General features: G+C 43.2%; 1 protein-coding gene across 2 annotated transcripts in view; it reads right to left on the minus strand.

Moving 5' to 3' along the window:
• fignl2 (fidgetin like 2) overlaps positions 1–17018 on the minus strand; it is a 28194-nt gene extending 11176 nt beyond the window's left edge. The window contains exons 1-2 of one of the 2 annotated variants that reach the window (XM_086066903.1): positions 16838–17018; positions 15465–15605 (exon numbers count right to left, since the gene is read on the minus strand). In XM_086066903.1, the coding sequence (XP_085923029.1) occupies positions 15465–15489 (25 nt within the window). In that variant the 5' untranslated portion in view covers positions 15490–15605; positions 16838–17018. Of the gene's footprint in view, positions 1–15464; positions 15606–16837 lie in introns of those variants that run through there. The other variant, XM_086066901.1, reaches the window with a different exon arrangement.
• Positions 17019–20125: the final 3107 nt, after the last annotated feature.

Below are 20125 nucleotides of genomic sequence, written 5' to 3' on the forward strand. Positions count from 1 at the left end.
GTATTACAAAAAGAACACACAAAAAAACGTGAAATGAGCATCGACTGTGGGAGTGATCTTCCTTCAAATAACGAATATTCACACAAGCCCTGTGGAAGCACATACACACATGTAAGATAACACTACTCAAAGGCACATGTTTTTCCAATATGTAAAAAATGAGTTATATTCAAATGCTCATATGAAATTTCTGACTTTTAAGTTTGTACTCCATGCATGTACGGCACCACACTGCCCCTAAGAAGCCAACACGCAGGAACAGTCATATTTAAAAAATAAAATAAAATAAATAAAATTGATATTATTTTTAGAATACAGTATTACTACTTTTCCCCTCCGTGAGCCATCACCTTATCGTGGTGGAGGGGTTTGCGTGTCCCGAAGATCCTAGGAGCTATGTCGTCTGGGGCCTGGGTTTGCGTGTCCCAATGATCCTAGGGCTCTGTTGTCTGTGGATCCCCCTTCCTATGGAGTCACCACCTGTAGGAGGGGCCAAAGGGGTCGCGTGCGTAGTGAGCTGGGTGGCAGCCAAAGGCGGGAACTTTGGCGGTCCGATCCCCGGCTACAGAAGTTAGCTCTTGGGACATGGAATGTCAACTCTCTGTGTGAGGCAGATCTCTCTTCCACTCTGGAGTTGCCCGCGGTGAGAGGCGCAGAGCAGGTTTGGGCATACTTATTGCCCCCCGGCTTGGCGCCTGCATGTTGGGGTGCACCCCGGTAGACGAGAGGGTAGCCTCCCTTTGCCTCCGGGTGAGGGGACGGGTCCTGACTGTTGTTTGTGCTTATGCACCAAACAGCAATTCAGAGTACCTACCCTTTTTGGAGTCCTTGGAGGGTGTGCTGGAGAGCGCTCCCTCTGGGGACTCCCTCGTTCTGCTGGGGGACTACAACACTCACGTGGGCAATGACAGTGAGACCTGGAGGGGCGTGATTGGGAGGAACGCCCCCCCCCCCCCCCCGATCAGAACCCGAGTGGTGTTCTGTCATTGGACTTCTGTGCTCGCCACGGATTGTTCATAATGAACACCATGTTCAAACATAGGGGGGTCCATATGTGCACTTGGCACCAGGACACCCTAGGACGCAGTTTGATGATCGACTTTGTAGTCATGTCATCGGACTTGTGGCCGCATGTTTTGGATACTCGGGTGAAGAGAGGGGCGAAGCTGTCAACTAATCACCACCTGTCAGAAAGAGTTTCAACGCCCACCTCCGGCAGAACTTCTCTCTTGTCCCGAGGGAGGTGGGGGACATTGAGTCTGAGTACACCATGTTACGCGCCTCCATTGTTGAGGCGGCCGATTGAAGCTGTGGCCGTAAAGTGGTCGGTGCCTGTCATGGCGGCAATCCTCGAACCCGCTGGTGCACACCAGTGCTAAGGGTTGCCATCAAGTTGAAGAAGGAGTCTTATTGGGCCTTTTCGGCCTGTAGGACTCCGGAGGCAGCTGACAGGTACCGGCTGGCCAAGCGGAATGCAGCTTCGGTGGTTTCTGAGGCAAAACTTCGGACATGGGAGGAGTTCGGTGAGGCCATGGAAAACAACTTCCAGGAGGCTTCGAAGAAATTCTGGTCCACCATCTGGCGTCTCAGGAGAGGAAAGCAGTGCACCATTAACACTGTGTATAATGGAGATAGGGTGTTGCTGAGCTTGACTCGAGACATTATGAATCAATGGGAAAAATACTTCGAAGTCCTCCTCAATTCCACCGACATGCCTTACTTTGAGGGAGCAGAGTCTTGGGATTCTGAGGTGGGCTCTCCTATCTCTGGGGTCGAAGTCACTGAGGTGGTTGGAAAGCTCCTCGGTGGCAAGGGTGGATGAGATCCGCACAGAGTTCCTAGAAGCTCTACATTGCGTGGACATCAGGGACAGTGCCTCTGGATTGGCAGACCGGGGTGGTGGTCCCCCTTTTTAAGAAGGGGGACCGGAGGGTGTGCTCCAACTATAGAGGGATCACTCTCCTCAGCCTCCCTGGTAAGGTCTATTCAGGTGTGCTGGAGAGGAGGATCCGTTGGGAAGTCGAATCTCGGATTCAGAAGGAGCAGTGTGGTTTTCGTCCCGGCCGTGGAACAGTGGACCAGCTCTACACCCTCGGCAAGGTCCTCGAGGGTGCATGGGAGTTTGCCCAACCAGTCTACTATGTGTTTTGTGGATTTGGAGAAGGCGTTCGACTGTGTCCCTCGGGGAGTCCTGTAGGGGGTGCTTTGGGAGTACGGGGTACCGAGCCCCTTGATACGGGCTGTTTGGTCCCTGTACGACCGGTGTCAGAGTTTGGTCCACATTGCCGGCAGTAAGTCGGATTCGTTCTCAGTGAGGGTGGACTCCGCCAAGGCTGCCCTTTGTCATCGATTCTGTTCATAACTTTTATGGACAGAATTTCTAAGTGCAGCCGAAGCATTGAGAGGTTCCGGTTTGGTGGCCTCAGGATTGCATCTCTGCTTTTTGCAGATGATGTGGTGCTGTTGGCTTCATCAAACCGTGATCTCCAACTCTCACTGGAGCGGTTCACAGTCGAGTGTGAGGCGGTTGGAATGAAGATCAGCACCTCTAAATCTGAGACTATGGTCCTCAGTCGGAAAAGTGTGGCGTGCCCTCTCCGGGTCGGGGATGAGATCCTGTCTCAAGTGGAGGAGTTCAAGTATCTTGGGGTCTTGTTCACGAGTGAGGGCAGGATGGAGCGGTAGATCAACAGGCGGATCGGTGCAGCATCTGCAGTGATGCGGACTCTGTATCGGTCTATTGTGGTGAAGAAGGAGCTGAGCCAAAAGGCGAAGCCCTCGACTTACCGGTCGATCTACGTTCCTACCCTCACCTATGGTCACGAGCTGTCGGTCATGACCGAAAGAAAAAGATCCCGGATACAAAACGGCCGAAATTAGCTTCCTCCGCAGCCTTAGAGATAGGGTGAGAAGCTCGGTCATCCAGGAGGGACTCAGGGTTGAGCCGCTACTCCTCCACGTTGAGAGGAGCCAGTTGAGGTGGCTTGGACATCTGGTTCGGATGCCTCCTCGACGCCTCCCTGGAGAGGTGTTCCGGGCATGTCCCACCGGCGGGAGGCCCCGGGTCGACCCAGGACACACTGGAGAGACTATGTCTCTCGGCTGGCCTTGGAACGCTTTTTGATCCCGCTGGAGGAGCTCGTTGAAGTGGCTGGGGAGAGGGAAGTCTGGATTTTCCCTCCTAAAGCTGCTGCCCCCGCGACCCGACTCCGGATAAGCGGTAGTAAATGGATGAATGGATGGACGGATGGAAAGTATTATTTTTTTCATTTTTGGATTGATGCTTTGAAAATTGTAAGATGAGCTTTGAACTAGTTCGCGTAGAAAATTAACTTTCCCAACACTGTTGTAAATGTCACGAAAAATATCAGATTAAGGCTAAAAGGAAAATATGTGTCGTATTACACTTAGTTTGCATATTGAGCAGTTGCATAATGATTTGAAATTGGTTATGAAATACATATCTGTTTAACTCTTTGACTGCCAAGCATTTTCAGAAAAGAGGATATGTAGATGCCAGCTGATTTAAGCATTTTGACTGATCTTTCAAGGTCCACAGAAAGTTTTGTGTTTGGAGTATGGAAACACAGATACTACCAAATGAAAGATTGAACTCTCATCTTTCATCAGAAAAAAAAGTTTGTTTCTACCTTATTCCGTTCTTCAGTAATCAACAATAGAAAATAGGTTAGTTTCTTCCAAATGCTCTGTTTTGGACCAAAATACGGAGAAATCAAGCTTTTTGTGAAACGATATTATTTCATGCACTCTAGTGAATTTGACACCTTTTTTTCCATGAATGATGCCACAAACACCTAAACAGTGCTTTACTTCTGTAAAACACTACCACCAACAATGAAAAAGTGTTTTTTGATAGCAAAATACGTTTATTTACATTCAACAGTGTAACAATTTGACACAACAATTTGGCAAACTATTTACAAATGTGTGCAACTGTGGTACTATTTACAATTGTGTGGATGTTTCAACAACACAGTTTTTCTTTTTGTGAGGTATATTGTGTAAAACTCCCCTGCGTGCAAGGGGACGCAGCAGGATTTGCACCACAGATTAGTTTCACTGCGATTGCCCCTTCGCGTGCACTTTCTTGCCGGCCTTTTTTTCCGGGGAGTAGCAGGTATATACTGCAGTGTGTGTTTGGCCATGTTGTCATCAAGTCTACTGTCAGGATCATGATACGGTGACCTGGTGTTACGTCTGGCTTCCTCATGTCCTTCAGTTCCTATACCGGGTGGTAAGAGATGTTCTGATCCATCTTATCCACTCCATTCATGGTGGCATCGTAGTCCAGAACCAGTGTCTTCTCCATGATCAGACTGTACCCACCCCTCCGATGAATATGCATTGGACTCGGGGTACTCTTCATCGTCCGATTGAACGTCCGCCTGTGCAGAAGTGCTCGTTTTCCGGCGTTAGCATCGCTAGCCGGTGAGGCTTTACGACGCGATCGAAGCCGCCGTGTCAACGCTTCCAACTTTGGCGTCAACCTCGGAGTCACCATCATCATCATCAATGTGCTCTTTAGCATTGGTCGATGCTTTTCGTCTTTGAAAAAAATGCTCAAGCGTGAGCTGCTTGCAACCGGTCGACATTTTCGCTTCCTCAGCCATTCTCCCCTCAACACTCTAGCTCCGCCTCACGTCTTCTACTGACTCCTACCCGATCTCGTCCAAAGAGAATCATCGCTGCCATCTAGTGCCCAAAAATAGTCATTATACTAACTCGACCTGCTTGATACTTTCAGCACAGCTTGCCAAGGCTTTCCTCCACCCGTTTCCAAAAAAAACCCCAAAAAAACATAGTGAACGTCTTTGGCGGCACTCATTTGGATTTTACTAAACGCTATTAAACGTTTTTGGCGGTCAAAGAGTTAATATGTTATTGACATTCTGATTAATAAATCTTTTATTTTTCAACACGCAGCCTTTTTCATTTTGTTTGTCTGGAACATAGTAGTTACTCAGATATTTCAAATGATGGCAATATTATTTTTGGAACACCCTATATGTTTTTTTTAATTGATTAATTTATTTGTTTATTATTTTTAACTACTACATATATATTCTTGCTAGTGACACAAGGGGCTCAAAGTGAAGAAATCTTGTTTTAGGGTCACATACTGTATTATAAATAAGGTATGAGCAACTTAAATGGTGAATGAGGCTACCATATTTCATCAGTGCTACTTGGGTAATACATAGGACCATGCAATTCTTTACCAGATGTATGGCAAAAATGCACTTTCAATATGGACAAAATATGTGCTCCTAATACATTAAATTTTTCATAATACTCTTCTCAATGCACGTGTAAAAGATTAAATATCTCTAAAACAACAACAAAAGGTTTGAAGCAATCACCAAAATAATAATAATAATAATAATAATATCCATCCATCCATTTTCTTAACCGCTTGTCCTCACAAGGGTTGCGGGGGGCGCTGGAGCCTATCCCAGCTGGCTTCGGGCAGTAGGCACCCTGAACTGGTTGCCAGCCAATCGCAAATAATAATATTAATAATAATATTAATAATAATTATTATTATTATTATTTTGTTAATTTTTTCAGTGTCCACTTTGCATGTTTAAAAAAAACGTTTAACAAACATGAGCAATACATTTGTATTACTATAAACCATCCGTCCTGCTATTTTCTTAACCGCTTATTCCTCACAAAGATTGCAGGGGTGCTGGAGCCTATCCCGGCCAGCTTCGGGCAGTAGGCGGGGTGCACCCTGAAGTGGTTGCCAGCCAATCGCAGGGCACACAGAGACAAACAACCAGCCACACTCTCAATCACACCTATGGACAATTTGGAGTGTTCAATTAACCTACCATGCAGGCACAGGGAGAACATGCAAACTCCACCCAGGAAAGCCGAAGCAGCACTGGGAGGCTAACCAGTCAGCCACTATAAACCATATCAGATTTATGATACAAAAAAGTTTGGGCCTTCTAGGTTAGGCTTGTGGTAAAATAGCTATTTTAACTAGAGAGAATCACTTTGGGCCCTATTTTCGAAGACACGCTTGGCATCACTGGGCCTCCAGTGGATGTGGCTGCCACCACAATTCATTGAACAAATTATTATCATCCATACCTCCATACATCTTCTACCGCTTATCCGAGATCGGATCTCAGGGGCAGCAGCTTTAGCAGGGAAGCCCAGACTTCCCTCTCCCCAGCCACTTCAACCAGCTCCTCCAGCAGGATCCCAAGGTGTTCCTAGGCCAGCCAAGAGACATAGTCTCTCCAGCGTGTCTTGGGCCTCCCACCAGTAGCACATGCCCGGAACACCTCTCCAGGGAGGCATCCAGGATGCATCCAAACCAGATGCCCGAGCCACCTCAACTGGCTCCTCTCAACGTGGAGGAGCAGCGACTCTACTCGGAGTCCCTCCCGGATGACCGAGCTTCTCACCCTATGTCTAAGACATAGACACCCTGCGCTATTCTTATCATTATCATCTTAAAATAATTTTAATAGCACCCCTGACTGTGTGCTACAACTGGATGGTGGTAACACATAGATGCACCAGAGATCTGGGGTACAAGGTGGTCTCCAATTGCCCAAGTCATGCGGGTGATTACGTCATACCTAAGGAGAGATCTTGCAGTTTACCTTTATAAACGCACTTTGCACCAATAAACGCGGCAATCTTATCTCTCGGTTCCCGGCAAATCAATTTCAGCTTCACTAATGTCAAGGACTGTGTGCGTTTCGATTGGCCTGACTTAAAGGGGAATGAGGTGAGCCTCTTCAATTGGCTGGACTCGGACTGTTTCATCCCACAATAGTGCAAAACACTGTTTTCTATCTGAGCAAGTCAAGCAAAATAGAAAAAAAAAGAAGAACATTCCTGATTTCACCTATGCGCACATTTAGACTGGGATTTGCACTCCAGTTTCGCTGTGCACAAAAATAGGTCCCTTTGACTTGCAGGCTTCTTAGCATTCACAAAATTCAACAAGTGTTGCGTAGTTAAAGGCAGTAAGTCAAATGACAATAATAATGTGAACAAATCTGTGGCTTTATCACTTCTTCTTTTTTATTATTCCAGACTGGTCAATTTCCACACAAAATGAAAATCGCAAAAATCATACCAATATACTGCACAAAATCAAAGCTTCATCAATTACAGGCCTGTCTCTCAGCTGCCACAATTCTCCCCAAATTTGTAAAAGCTCTTCAATAACAGTTTAGATCAATTTGTAGAAGAAAAAAAAATCCTCTCCAGTAGCCAGTACGGATTTTGAACAAACCCTTCAACTTCTCTAGCCTTGACAGAACTCATCGAAAGCATTACATACTCCATATACAATAAAATTGCTTATTGACCTTCAAAAATGGTAAATAGTCAATGGTCTGAACTTGTACAGCACTTTCTACAAGCATTTGATGCTGTAGATTGTGATATATTGATCAGGAAATTGGAATACTATGAGATAAATTGTGGTTACCTTGGATTGGAAGAAGAGTTATTTAACAAAAAGGCAGCTGTTTGTGAAGCTGGGTTTGTTTATAAATCACATGGTATGTGGAGTCCTCCATGGGTCAGTCATGGGGCCAAATTTGTTCATCCTATTCAGTATATTTAAAAAAAAAAGTTTGTTGAAACCAAGTCAGCAATAACGTTAAGCAAAACAAAATTAACGATACTGGAAAATATCAAATCAAATAAAGACAGTCATAGAGAGTGTACATATATAGAGTACAGTGCATGAAATCAAATTAGTTGGAAACCTCACATACAACATATCCACATGATGGAGTGGAAAGCATGATAACGCAAGCGGAGCTCGCACAGACTGCCCACATAAACATTATCAGTGAGCTGCTACTAACCAGTGTACCGTCGAAATACTAATCTGTCAATCGGGACTAACCGATGGATCTGCACACGCGCATGCTAAGTTACCGTCGGGTCTACGCATGCTAAATTACCGTCAGCTCCTCTGGACAGGCTGATGGATCGAGATAGGTTGTGTTTCTTAAAAGACTTATCCAAGTCTTTATTACAATAATGATGAACGCACCGGCGTTCATCATTATTTGTCCAATATTTAGCAATGACATGAAATAGTTAAAACCAACTTGAATGTGAATAAGGCTGTGTTCAGACTGCAGGCACATCTGATTCCAATCGGAATCCTCCTCAAATACGATTTTTAGGGCTGAGTGTCCAAATCCCATCTAGCTCTGTTCAGACTAGGCCACATCGTATTGTTTCTGACCCTTTTAGGAGAGCCACCGATGACGCCACAATTGTAGCCACGCTCATTCATTGTTTGTGCACAGGTATGTTTGTCAACTTTTTATTGTACATTTTGTTTCTACTCGCCACTCTTGGCTGATTAATGAAAACACAACACAACACAAAGCAGAACCATACCGGTCACACACACACACACCGGTCACAACATTGTGAAACCAAAACAATGCGGGATAATATCATTTTGGTCTGTGGGGCTGAGAGGTATAGAACACAGCTAGCTTTCAACACCATAAGCCAAGAAGGAACAGGCTTGGACAACTGTGTGACTAAGGTGAAACAAAATTAGCACCAAATTTTCATAAGAGGCAGGTGCCACACAGTGGCTATCATGGTTCCGGCGCAATGCAGCTTGCCAGCATTTTTTTTCAATCAGACGCCTACTAATTGTTATGCCCCTCCTGCACAATAGCTGGCGCTATTCACCACAAAATGTTGTAATCCACTCACTAAGAGTCTGGAAAATAAGAATTGCCAGAGTCCAATCAAAATGACATGTTTTTGGCAATGTCATGTGAAATATGAGTGACTGTTTAAGATAACTTTTATGTTCAGATAGATTGTTTTGGACGGCCATCAATAAGTTAACGTTGTTTTGCACAAGCTAAAAAAAATGCATGAGCTGAATGACGAACGGAGACGTGAAACAGGAAAAAGAAGTACGGAGCGGCCTTCCAAATTACAAGCATAGATTTCAAAATAAGACATTTAAACATCACACAAAACAGCTTGAAGAATACTTAACACTTAGTATGTATATGTCCTAACGTTTTTAGTCTAGAAGTGGAGGGATTTAATAAACATTAATAATAACATTATGTGGCTGTAAATAAAGTAGTAGTATGAGGAACAAATGTATTGGTTTTTTTTATAGGGTGCGTGGAAAATGAAATAAGGGGACAAAATGTGACTTGTTTCTTAAACAAATTAAACTAAACAAAGTGTATCCATTAAAACTTCATGTTGAACGCTGATGTTAATCATTTCATAGACTTTCAATGTTTTGTACATTGTTAATGAGGCTCCCCCATTTCTAAAAGTCTGGCTCCGCCAGAGGTGCCACAGATAACATGCATTAGGCATATGCGTACTGTTCTACCATTACTTGAGTTTAAGGAGAAAAGCAAGGGAACCTGCTGTTTATGTGTATGCAAGGACTGTCTGCACTGCTTCTACAATAATTGAAAAATACACAACAATATTACACCTTCTTGATGGGCTTCTGTGTGCGCATTTTACAAATGACTTTTTGTAGCATTCTGAGTATAGGAATTAATAAAGGAGTTTGGAGGAAGATACTTGCTAATCATAACATAAAGCACGCACCATAACAGTGGAAGAATAAAAAGGCATTGATACATTTTACATCGGAAATCAAAATCAAGGAGGAATGAAATGCAGCTTTTACTTCCTGCCAAGAAGCTGCACCCTTATTCGCTGTTGCTGTCATGATGCAGCACTCTGATTTGTCAGTGCAAAGTGTAGCACGTCCACCATGAAATCCATTTAAAATGTATTCATTTTTAATATCACTTGCCATCACAAACACTTTGAATTGACGTACATTTTCTAGATATGAATGGTGGATATTTTCTGCCTAAAGATTTTTGCCACTTTATGTCAGAGTGTCTTAATTTAATCTAGCCTCTAAATTCTTTCTCTCAATTTATCCAAATGAGCCTCAGTTGGAAGCAGGTAGATATGTGAGGTTTAACTACCCAGCTTTTTTTGAAAAGCACTTCAGCATGAGTTGGTTGACTTGATGACAAAAGTAAAAGTTCCTTCATACACATTTGTTGCTGAAGGAATTGAGGCCCAACATCTCTCACACAGCTGTCATGAGAGTGAATGACAGGCTGCAAGGAGAAAGAAGGCAAGAGAACGGCATCAGTTATTTAGGCAATGGATGACTACTTGTTTTAACACTTAAACGTATAGAAGAAAATCATCTGTTCCTTAAGACATGCCAACATGAAATAAAAAGCTGGAGTTTGGGCTGGAGAGTGAGAGACAAGCGGGCTTGAGAGTCTGTTCTATATCAGAGTTAGTTATCTTGATTTGTTGTCCCGTCAGGAGGCCTCTCAAGTCCTTTGTTCAGAAGTTCACAGTGATTTATGACACTAATATCAAGGAGGACATTCTCACTGGGCTGGGGCCCTCCTACTGCCACGCGCTACCTGGCCTGTCATAAAAAGACCAATCTGAGAGGCTGGCTGCATTTCACTGCGTGGCAGGTGGAGATGCTGGGAAATTGTCTTTGGACGTTCGCTCGCTTTGCTATGAAAAACACTTTTTATTAGCTCTGTTTAGATGAAAAACGGATAATGAATTATTTCCATTTATTGTGTGTACAATTTCAGCCCCATACGTGCTCAATAACTTGTGGCATCATGTGACCTGTAGCCCAAAAGATTTTCACGGAAATTTGAGGTCAGTCCTCTAGGGCGTCTAACAATGGGGATCACTAATCACTAACCAGCCGTGTATAATTGGGCAGTGCGCGGGAATATTTTGATAAATCCACACGTTGGTTACAGGGTTGCCATCAATCAAAAGAAACACATCTGCGCACAGTCGCATTCCGCCACCCACTCCCACTGGCACATCTGGTCATTCTGTCATGCTCTTAAAGAGATGCTCTCACAATATGAGAGTGCAAGAGTTTTCACACATGCACACACAAAGCCCAGTGCCCATTTATATTTGAGTGAAACATATAACATGTGTTTCTGAAAAAAAATTCATTAAAATAAAACACGTAACAATTGCAGGATGTAATGGCCTTATCAATAAACAGTATCATCGAGTACACAAATGTATGTACTTGCAGTCTAAAACAGTGGTTCTTAACGTTTAAGTGTTTGATCGAACCACATGTGTTCAGTTAGTCAGTTTCAGGGGTTCAGCAGAGGTCAAGATATACACACACATTTTGTGTGGCTCCGTTCCATATTTATAGAATAACAATGCCTCAGCCTTTGGGCTTCACCAAATCATAGAAAGCTTTGTTCCAATGCATCTTTGCAAGCGAGGATGGTGGACATAAAAAAAAAAAAAAAGAACATAGAGAAAATGAAAGGCGTGAAAATCATATGATATGATATGTGAAGCTACACATTTTAAAACTTGTCTAAATCAGGCAACAGCAAAAGTCACATTGGTTCATTTTACATTTTGTGCACACACACACGATTACATATATATATATATATATATATATATATATATACACATACATATACATGTATATATACACAGATATACATATACATGTATATATACACAGATACACATATATATATATACATACACAGATACACATATATATATATACATACACATATATATATATATATATATATATATATATATATATATATATATATATATATATATATATATATATATATATATATATATATAGAGAGAGAGAGAGAGAGAGAGAAATAATTCCCCCAAATTATTGGAGTATCATTTGGTTGTTTTAGCCACTTAACAAAGCAAACCCTATTTAAAGGGACACAATAAACGATGACCGAGCAAATTCTTCCAAAGAAAATACATCAATGCTGTTTGTTGTTTTTTTGTCTGTGGCATTTTTACTACCTTTGAATGGTGGATTTAAAGATTAAGCGTTCATTTCTAAGGACGCCTTCATTTAGCAAAAAAATGTAAAATAAGTATTTAAAGGATTACCCAAAAAGGTGTACTTATGGCTCTAATCCAAACGTGCATTGCATCAAGTGAAATATAAAATGCAATACGACAACATAAGGATAATCTCCAGTTAAATTGTAGTATGTCTTGTGAAAAGTTTTTGTTGTTGTGCAGAGTCTTTGGGGTGGGGCTGCATCCAAACTGGTTGATGGCATTTGCTAAACATTGATTAATTGACAAACCTGTTTAGAATTGCTAATGGCGGTGCAGCAAAAAGAAGGAAAAAAAGGAAAAGAAAAGCATCTGCAACGTACTCGATTTACAGCCCCTTTTAGTGCTCTCTCCAAAACGAGAAAGCCTGCCGAATAATTGCTGGATGCGTCACTTCATGCTTGTAATTTTAGAAACAACTCCCCCATCCCCCGCGCCTGCTAACACACGTCCACAAATGGCAGGAGCCTTTCCGCTGCCCCCTCCCCTTCAAGAAAAACAGGGTCCTTATTTTGTGTGACTGCAGGCAGGCTTTGGGTCATTGTGTGCACTAATATATCAAAGAGCAGCTGTGATGACCAATCTCTCCTTCCATCTGTCCCGCTCGCCAAATCTCCTGCATAGTCAACATGTTCTACGTTGGGCTCCTGCATGATTCCATCTTTATAACCTAAGCAGTTTATTGTGATGCAGACAAACTTGTTCGTCATGTTCCTTCATTACAACCGCTGCAAAACAAACACCTGATCACACAATGATCCAAGGGCGTAATTTCTCAAGTGTGGTCATTTACTAATTAGCTGCAGTGGTGAGAATACTGCTGCCTCAGGAATTCAGTGAAGTGTTGCCATCCAAATGAGCCTTCTTAATTGGGCCCTTAACAGGAGCAGGGGTCTCCTTAATGAGCTGATGAACCCTTAGAGAGCAGGAGCTGAGGGCCGCTGGACTCGCGGGGTCCCGGGTACCTAACCTTATTTCTGTGGGCGCACACGCACACAGACTAGGGACTAATGAAAGCCCATTCACACCCAACACTAATGTGTTTACTCAAGGGCCTCACAGGCCCCGCCACCAAACCGCTCATGCCACTCGGCCCCACAATGGCGATGGGCGCCGGCGCGTTCGACCCTCTGTGTGAGATCTGCTGCTTCTTTCTTCAATGCAAGCCACTTCATTCAGAAAAAACACACGTAGCAAACATAAAAATAAGGGAGTGAGGGAGAAGGTAGAGGACTCAGGCAGAAGAGAGGTATAAAAACTCGGTTTGTCTTAAAAAATGGCATCGCTACACCAGCAGGAGCCCCGAGCAACAAGAGTTAAGGCACTCACGGGTTGGTGGCCTGGGACTGATTTAAAAGTTTGTTTGAAGTACAGATTACAGATTCTTTGCACCAAATCCCTCCAGGAGTATCCATGGCCCCTGGAATCTCTCTCAAGTTTCCTCTCAGGTCTGGCCAAAGCCTGCTCTCTACAGCTTCAAGTCCTGTGGCCGCAGAGCAGCAATACTGCGATCACACATAACAATAGCTACTGAGTCACCAGCAGTGCTTGAGCAAAACTTTAGGCTGACTAGACATCCCATCTGATCTAGTCCCGAGTCACGAGTCCCGGTGGATTTCACCATTTATTTTGTCCGACTTCTACGTAGGTCACATACTGGCGTCTAATTTTTCTATTTTTTTTAGTCCAGCCAGCAAGCCAATTGTTTGCCCATGTGTATGTCAATCACACAGTTGTCATAGCGATTCATACGATAAACCAATTAGCCCTCGAAATACGAAAATATGCATGTTTTTCAAATTAAAAAGATGCACTGTACTGTAAAAAACGATTGTGATATTGATTTGTGTTGAGGTCATTATCTGCCACTAGATGGCATAACTGCATTTGTAAGACGTTGATGCGTTTTTCCTTTCATATTAAGAGCTATCTAATCTTTAACATGAAGTAACTTGTGAAATTCTGCACATTTTTAAAATTGTAAAACACAACTTGACCCCAGTCTCCACAAATATATGCATTATTATTACATTTATTACTGCTAAATTCTGTCTGCTGCATTGTGACTGGAATTTCCCCGGAACAGGCTCTCCAAGTAAGTGGCGGTCATTAATCGCTTGTTAAAAAAATAAAAAATAAAAATTAAAAAAAAGCGTTAAGGGCGTTAAAGAAACTTTAAATTAACGCACTAATTTTGACACCCCTAGTAACAATACAACCGCCGGTCACCAGATTGACTAGCAATTAGTGATATAAATGAGTTCATTGTATACAGAAACGGGAAAGTTCAATATTCCCAAACATGGAATTCCATCGTTGAGGTGAGACTTCGCAACTCTCTCCCAATCCGATTTGTGTAGGCAAAATCACACATGCAGTCTTTCGCGCCAAGACAGTGAGCTGCAGTGTCACCAGTGAGTGCAGGGGTATGTTTGTGTGTCACTGGTGTGTGAGTAAATAGCGCGACTATCTAACACCGCTGTGCGCGTTCCGACACACACATGTGGCGGCTATTTCGCACTACAGAGCTGCTCAATTTGGTGATTAAAAAAACAAGGAGCAATTAAACAACGACACTGAATCAAGACAAAGAACTAGCGGGAAGTTTAGTAGAAGTTTTCCTCTTCCTACACAGCCAGCTATTCCGCCGGCAGTTTGTGACATTCTTTGACTTGACGTCCACTTCAGCACGAGGGAGTGTGTTGGGTCAATACAGTCTAGAAGGCTGCAGGGAGCTAATGGAGCAACCAGTAAAACACGCCTTGATGGGAAGCAGCACAAGCACGCATCCACTTCCCCACGGCATGTTTTTAGCCTCATTTTGAGCTTTGCTAACCTCAAGAAATATTGAAGAACGAGTTTTTCTTGGAGAAGTTGCACACCAACACACATGCTACAATCTCGCATATGAATTGCTTTTTGATGCCTAGAACACTCAATCTGTAACATTTATTAATAGGGTAATACTTTGGAAATGAACCCTTATGTTTGGTTTTAGCCTCTTGTCATGTAGCTGTCATGCTGATAAAGCTCCTTTGAGGCCAGTTAAAGGAGAAGAGGAGCTGCGCAGGCTGAGGCAGCACCATGCTGGCTGCCAAACAATGCTGTTTTCGACTCAAATGAAGCCCAGTCGGGGGGCGGGTGGTTTGGGGGGTGGATATGAGGAGGTTGGTTGGGGGCGAGGCCAAAAATGGACATGTCAGTTATTAGGTCAGCAATGACAAGAGAAAAGAGAGCAGTGTGTGCTTGAAGCAAAAGTCCTAAGAAGCAAAAGGACACTGAAGTGTTTTGGTTGCTCAAAAGCATCAACCGCCTTCCTTTGTATGTAATTAAACACTGAAGTCATGCCAATATGTGTCTTTTCTGGTCTCGTCTGGTCACAAGCTACATAACAGAGTGTCCACGCCAGCTTGCTTTTGGAGTTGTAGAGTTGGAGGGGGGTTTGGGCTCAAAGTCCAACTAAATCCTGACTCGGCTGGTTGGTTGTTGTGACACAGGCGAAAGAAAAGGTGCAAAGTACTCACTATAGGGGACAATGGGACTCAGCATTCTGTGGAGCTGGTCTTAGTGAAGAGGAATGTGGTTGTGTGAATGCCGGCCACAGTTAGCATCTGTTGGCTTGTAGTCCATCACTGGCATGCGCTTGCACCGATGACGCGTCTGGCCTGCCAGGGAAACACAGAGTTGACAACGTTTGCATCCACATGACAATTAACACCAAAACTCAACACCCAATTTTGCATGTGACCAGGGCTGGACTAGCCATCTGGCATACATGACAGATGCCCTGTGGGCCGATGTAGTGCTTTTTAAATATTATTTTCCTACATTTTACCCCAAGATTTAGAGGGACCAGTCTGTTCATCTAGTCTAAACATAAATAGCAAACTGAAACATCATCAATAAACATCAGTGGCAGAACTACATGTTAGGCAGGAGTTGGGCTGGGTCAAACCGGGCCGGTGGGCCTAAGTCAAAATGCCAGTGCTTTTTTTTTTTTTTTTGCCAGTCCAGCTCTGCCTGTGACGGAGTTCCCAAAAGTCCTGTCGGTAGAGCAAAAACAAAGCACAAACAGACGCACACAAGGGGGCTCATTCTAGTCGTGCATTAAGCTGATTGTGAACCCTCAAAAGGCTTTCTCAAAAAGAGAGTCGCACATACCGCTGCTCTGCACACTGGCCCAATAAAGGCTGCATTCTTTGCACACCAATTTGGCCTCTGCTGCGATGCAAAATGCTCCACAAAATGTCTCCTCATATTTTAAGGTCTAAATGCGAACTAATTCCTCTGCTGAAGAAATTGCTTGTGTGTTTCTTAGATGAGTAAATATTGAATTCTGTAAATACACAATTTTAGTCATGCATCATTTATTTTACTCCAACTCTATTGTTTTACCACGGCTATGTGTAAATCTACAAAATAAATAGACTTTGCAACAATGAGCTATTGAGGGCCTTCCTATTTTGTTGTTATATTCAGAAGACCCTAAAAAATATTCCAAAACTATACTCCATCATATTAATTATTCTCATAATAATAATGTTCTTCTAGATCAAATATTTAACTCATGACATTGTTGACCATTCGTTGCATTCACACATGATCACTCTACAAATAGACACAACAAGCCATGCAACAAGACAGTTGCCCGTGTACATTCATTATGTGTCATTAACATGAAAGTGAAATGACACAACCTGCGCAGCTTATTGACACAATGTTTAGCAGTCAGTTCACAATAACAAGCTTCAGCTTCCGCTCCAAAGCAAACACAACAGCATTGCCTGTGCGCACAAGAAGTTTGACTCATTTCTTTCCTTCCAGTAGCAGCTTCTTGTAAAGTCATGGAATCAGATTATTACACAGAGGGAGAGCTCAAGAAGATGTGCAGTTTTACCTCTTCATGCCTGCATGTCCTCCATCCCATCTGGAAGCAACGCTTGGTTAATCCCGATGGCAACTGCACCAGGCCGTTCTGTGTGTGTGTTTGCACTGCTTTGCTTTTTCCCCCCACATATGGGACAGAACTCTATAGACTCACTCCACACACCCCTTTCTCTCTTGCTCTCTTTCTCCCTCCCGCTCTCGCTTTCTCTCTCCAGTGCTGGCCAGTGACAAGAGAGTAAGCACTCCCCTCCCCCATGGATTTCTCTGACAGGCAGAGAGGGAGAGAGAGCGAGAGAGCGAGAGACAGACAGAAGGACATGGGCAGGGTGAATGGATGGATTGATGTGGGAGATTGGTCAATCTGCTCTGTGGTGCGCTCTAGCTCTGGATAGAGCAAATAAGACAAGAGGAAGAGTGTCTAGTTTTGAGGCAAATGGTCAGGATGAGCTGGAGTGGAAAGAAGAGTGTTGACTTAAAACAAGAAACAAATCTACATGTTGAATTGGCCAATTTCAATTTAGTGCCTTGTTACAGCTAGGGATGTAACGATATCCAAAGATAACGATATATTATCACGATACAAAGTTCATGATACGATAACTATCACAATATTGTGGGGAGGTTGACAATATAAAAAAAAAGGTCATAATACTGTAAAAAATTTAGCACAATATTGTGCTTTTGTACATAATGGAAATGCATATAAGCCTCCTACAATCTCTAATAACAATTCATATTGTTCATATTGGATATTGTTTTTTTTGTTTTTTTTATGGTCCGCACATTTGTCAACATTGCTCTCCCAGATTAAAGTAGTGCCATGTGGGACGTGAGCAATTGAGGGATGGCGGACCCAAATGCAGAACGTGACTAGACTGGTCGCCATGACTGGCCAGGATGTGTCACCAAGACTGGACAGGACATGACTAGCCTGGTCGCCAAGACTGGACGTGACGAGACTGGTCCCCATAACTGGAACGAGCGTGACATGGCAGGACCTGATTTACCTTGACTTGACTTGGCTGTGGAGTGGCTATGACTTGGCTGTGGCTGTGACGATGGCTTGGCTGTGACGAAGACGGCTTGGCTGTGACGAAGACTTAACACACGAACTTGCACACACCCACACCGACTGGACAAACACAACAGACTAAATACACCGACACTAATGAGACACACCTGGGGAGGTGAAGACACACACACAGGTGGAGGTGGTTAGACATAAAGAGACAAGGAAAGAAACCAGGAACACATGTCAAAAAACACCAACCACAGACAAAAACAACACCATAACAATCAAAAACCCAACCCCCGCAGAACTGAAACATGACAAGTTGAAGTGTCCAGCCTGGTTTTTACAACCTCAACATCAGTAAACAATAATAAAAATGTTTTACAAAGACTATAGCCTCAATTTGTCTTGGACTGACTCACCTACCTTATTGGTTTACATGAAGTATTTAGGCAATGGGTAACCACCATGTTAACCAAGCGAACTGCGATTGGGAGAAGCAATTTCTTCAACTTTTCAGGGCACCATCTGTTTTGTGTAGTTGTTTTGGTCACCCCAAAAATTGTGGTAGTTCCATCCATCCATCCGCTGAATTGCGGTCAGGTCGTCGGGGCAGCAGCTTTAGCAGTGAAGCCCAGACATTATGGTGCCTTCACAAAAGTTACCCAAGCCATGTGCAAAAAATCAACAACATATCAACAAAAGTGTTGGCTTTTCAACTTTACGCTGATGCCAATCTTGATTGCAGTTTTTTGTTGTTGTTTTTCATCTCACATTCATCTTCAGCATCAACCCGCTTTGCCCCCTGTCCCCTCTGTGACTGTGCCTGCTTTAACCTCAGCGGTAACTGGTAAGTTCACAACTAAAGGTGCTGCAGCAGAAATTTCTGAGATGAATAATTTGATTAAATAAATCAATGTCATTTCCCTATAGGTCCTTCAGCATTGGTCATGGACCTTCATGCTTCTTCATGCTTCTTCAGCAACGATCAGTTTGCAACAGGAATTAGCAGTTCCTCCAGTAGACCCAGCTGAGTGGCCCTCTCTCCTGTAAGACTCAGAAAGGACTGATTGGGTATTACACACACACTCAGAGGCAAATGGAATTGAGGAATAAGCGGTTAAGATAATAGATGGATGAATTTGCCAAATATTGCAGTAATTGAAAGATTTTACAACGGTTTTCAAGGGAGCAGATACAAGCTTGATGGACCTTGGCCGTTTGGGGGCGTGGTTTGGGTGTGCTTTGCGAAAGGTCAATTGATACCGTAATATGAATTTTAGGCCATATCGCTCAGCCCTACCACCACAGTCTGATGTCCATTTGGCCAAGTTGAGTTTAAATTTTATTTAATTTTTTACCAAATCTATACAATTAGTCAATAACCACATACGTCCGTTATATTTACAAATGATTATATATTCAAAATAAGATAATGTTTCTTTATTTTTTTTAAATAAGATAATATGCAAGTGACTTGCTATTTTTTATGATGAATGGTAATGCCTCAACAAACATGCCATCTTTTTAGTCTCCTGAAAAGTGACAGATTTAAAGATGTGAGGATTCTGCCCGACGCCAGCAATATGTACTTTATCCTATTTCTTTTTTGGCCTTTAAGGGATCAATTTCTCGTGCAGAGCCAGATCTTACAGGATTGTTCAAATGAGAATGGGGAACAAATCATCATCACCCTGCATATACAGCCTCCGAAGAGTGCAGGCCCTAAATTGGGACACAGCCATGGAGATGGCACCCTATTTGGCAATGGTGTCTGCATGCAGGGTTAGGTAAGGCTATCGTAGAGGTTGAGTTGGGATGTTGAAAGCAGAGAACTCCGGCACTCTATCACACTATTGCCTTATTGGTGCTGAGGCAGCAGTGCGTGGACACGGGCAGCATGCTGAGCCCAGCATTCGTACACAGACCCCCAGGGCAGCAGTACACACGACCAGCCAAAATTGAGGAAAATTACATAGAAGGGCTTCAACATGAACAGTCAGGCAGATATGGCTGCACACACTTGCCTCATTGTCACATGAGTGAGTATGACAGCTGTCACTCCGAGGGACCCTGTTCCCTATCTTGCCAAGCCTTTTATTTTGCATGCTTTTGATGGATCAGACGTGCAGAGGACATCCAAGTATGGCGAGATTGCTTTACACTTAAAAGAATGCGATCATGATACTCTTAGGAGACATTCATTCATTCATTTTCCAAACCATTTATCCGTCATGGGAAAGCAGACATATTGTGCATTCTTAGCTCCCTGGTCTTTCTCTCTGT

This window comes from Leptonotus elevatus, chromosome 2 (genome assembly GCF_054856555.1).
Source record: "Leptonotus elevatus isolate MCC_2025b chromosome 2, RoL_Lele_1.0, whole genome shotgun sequence".
Taxonomy (NCBI): domain Eukaryota; kingdom Metazoa; phylum Chordata; class Actinopteri; order Syngnathiformes; family Syngnathidae; genus Leptonotus; species Leptonotus elevatus.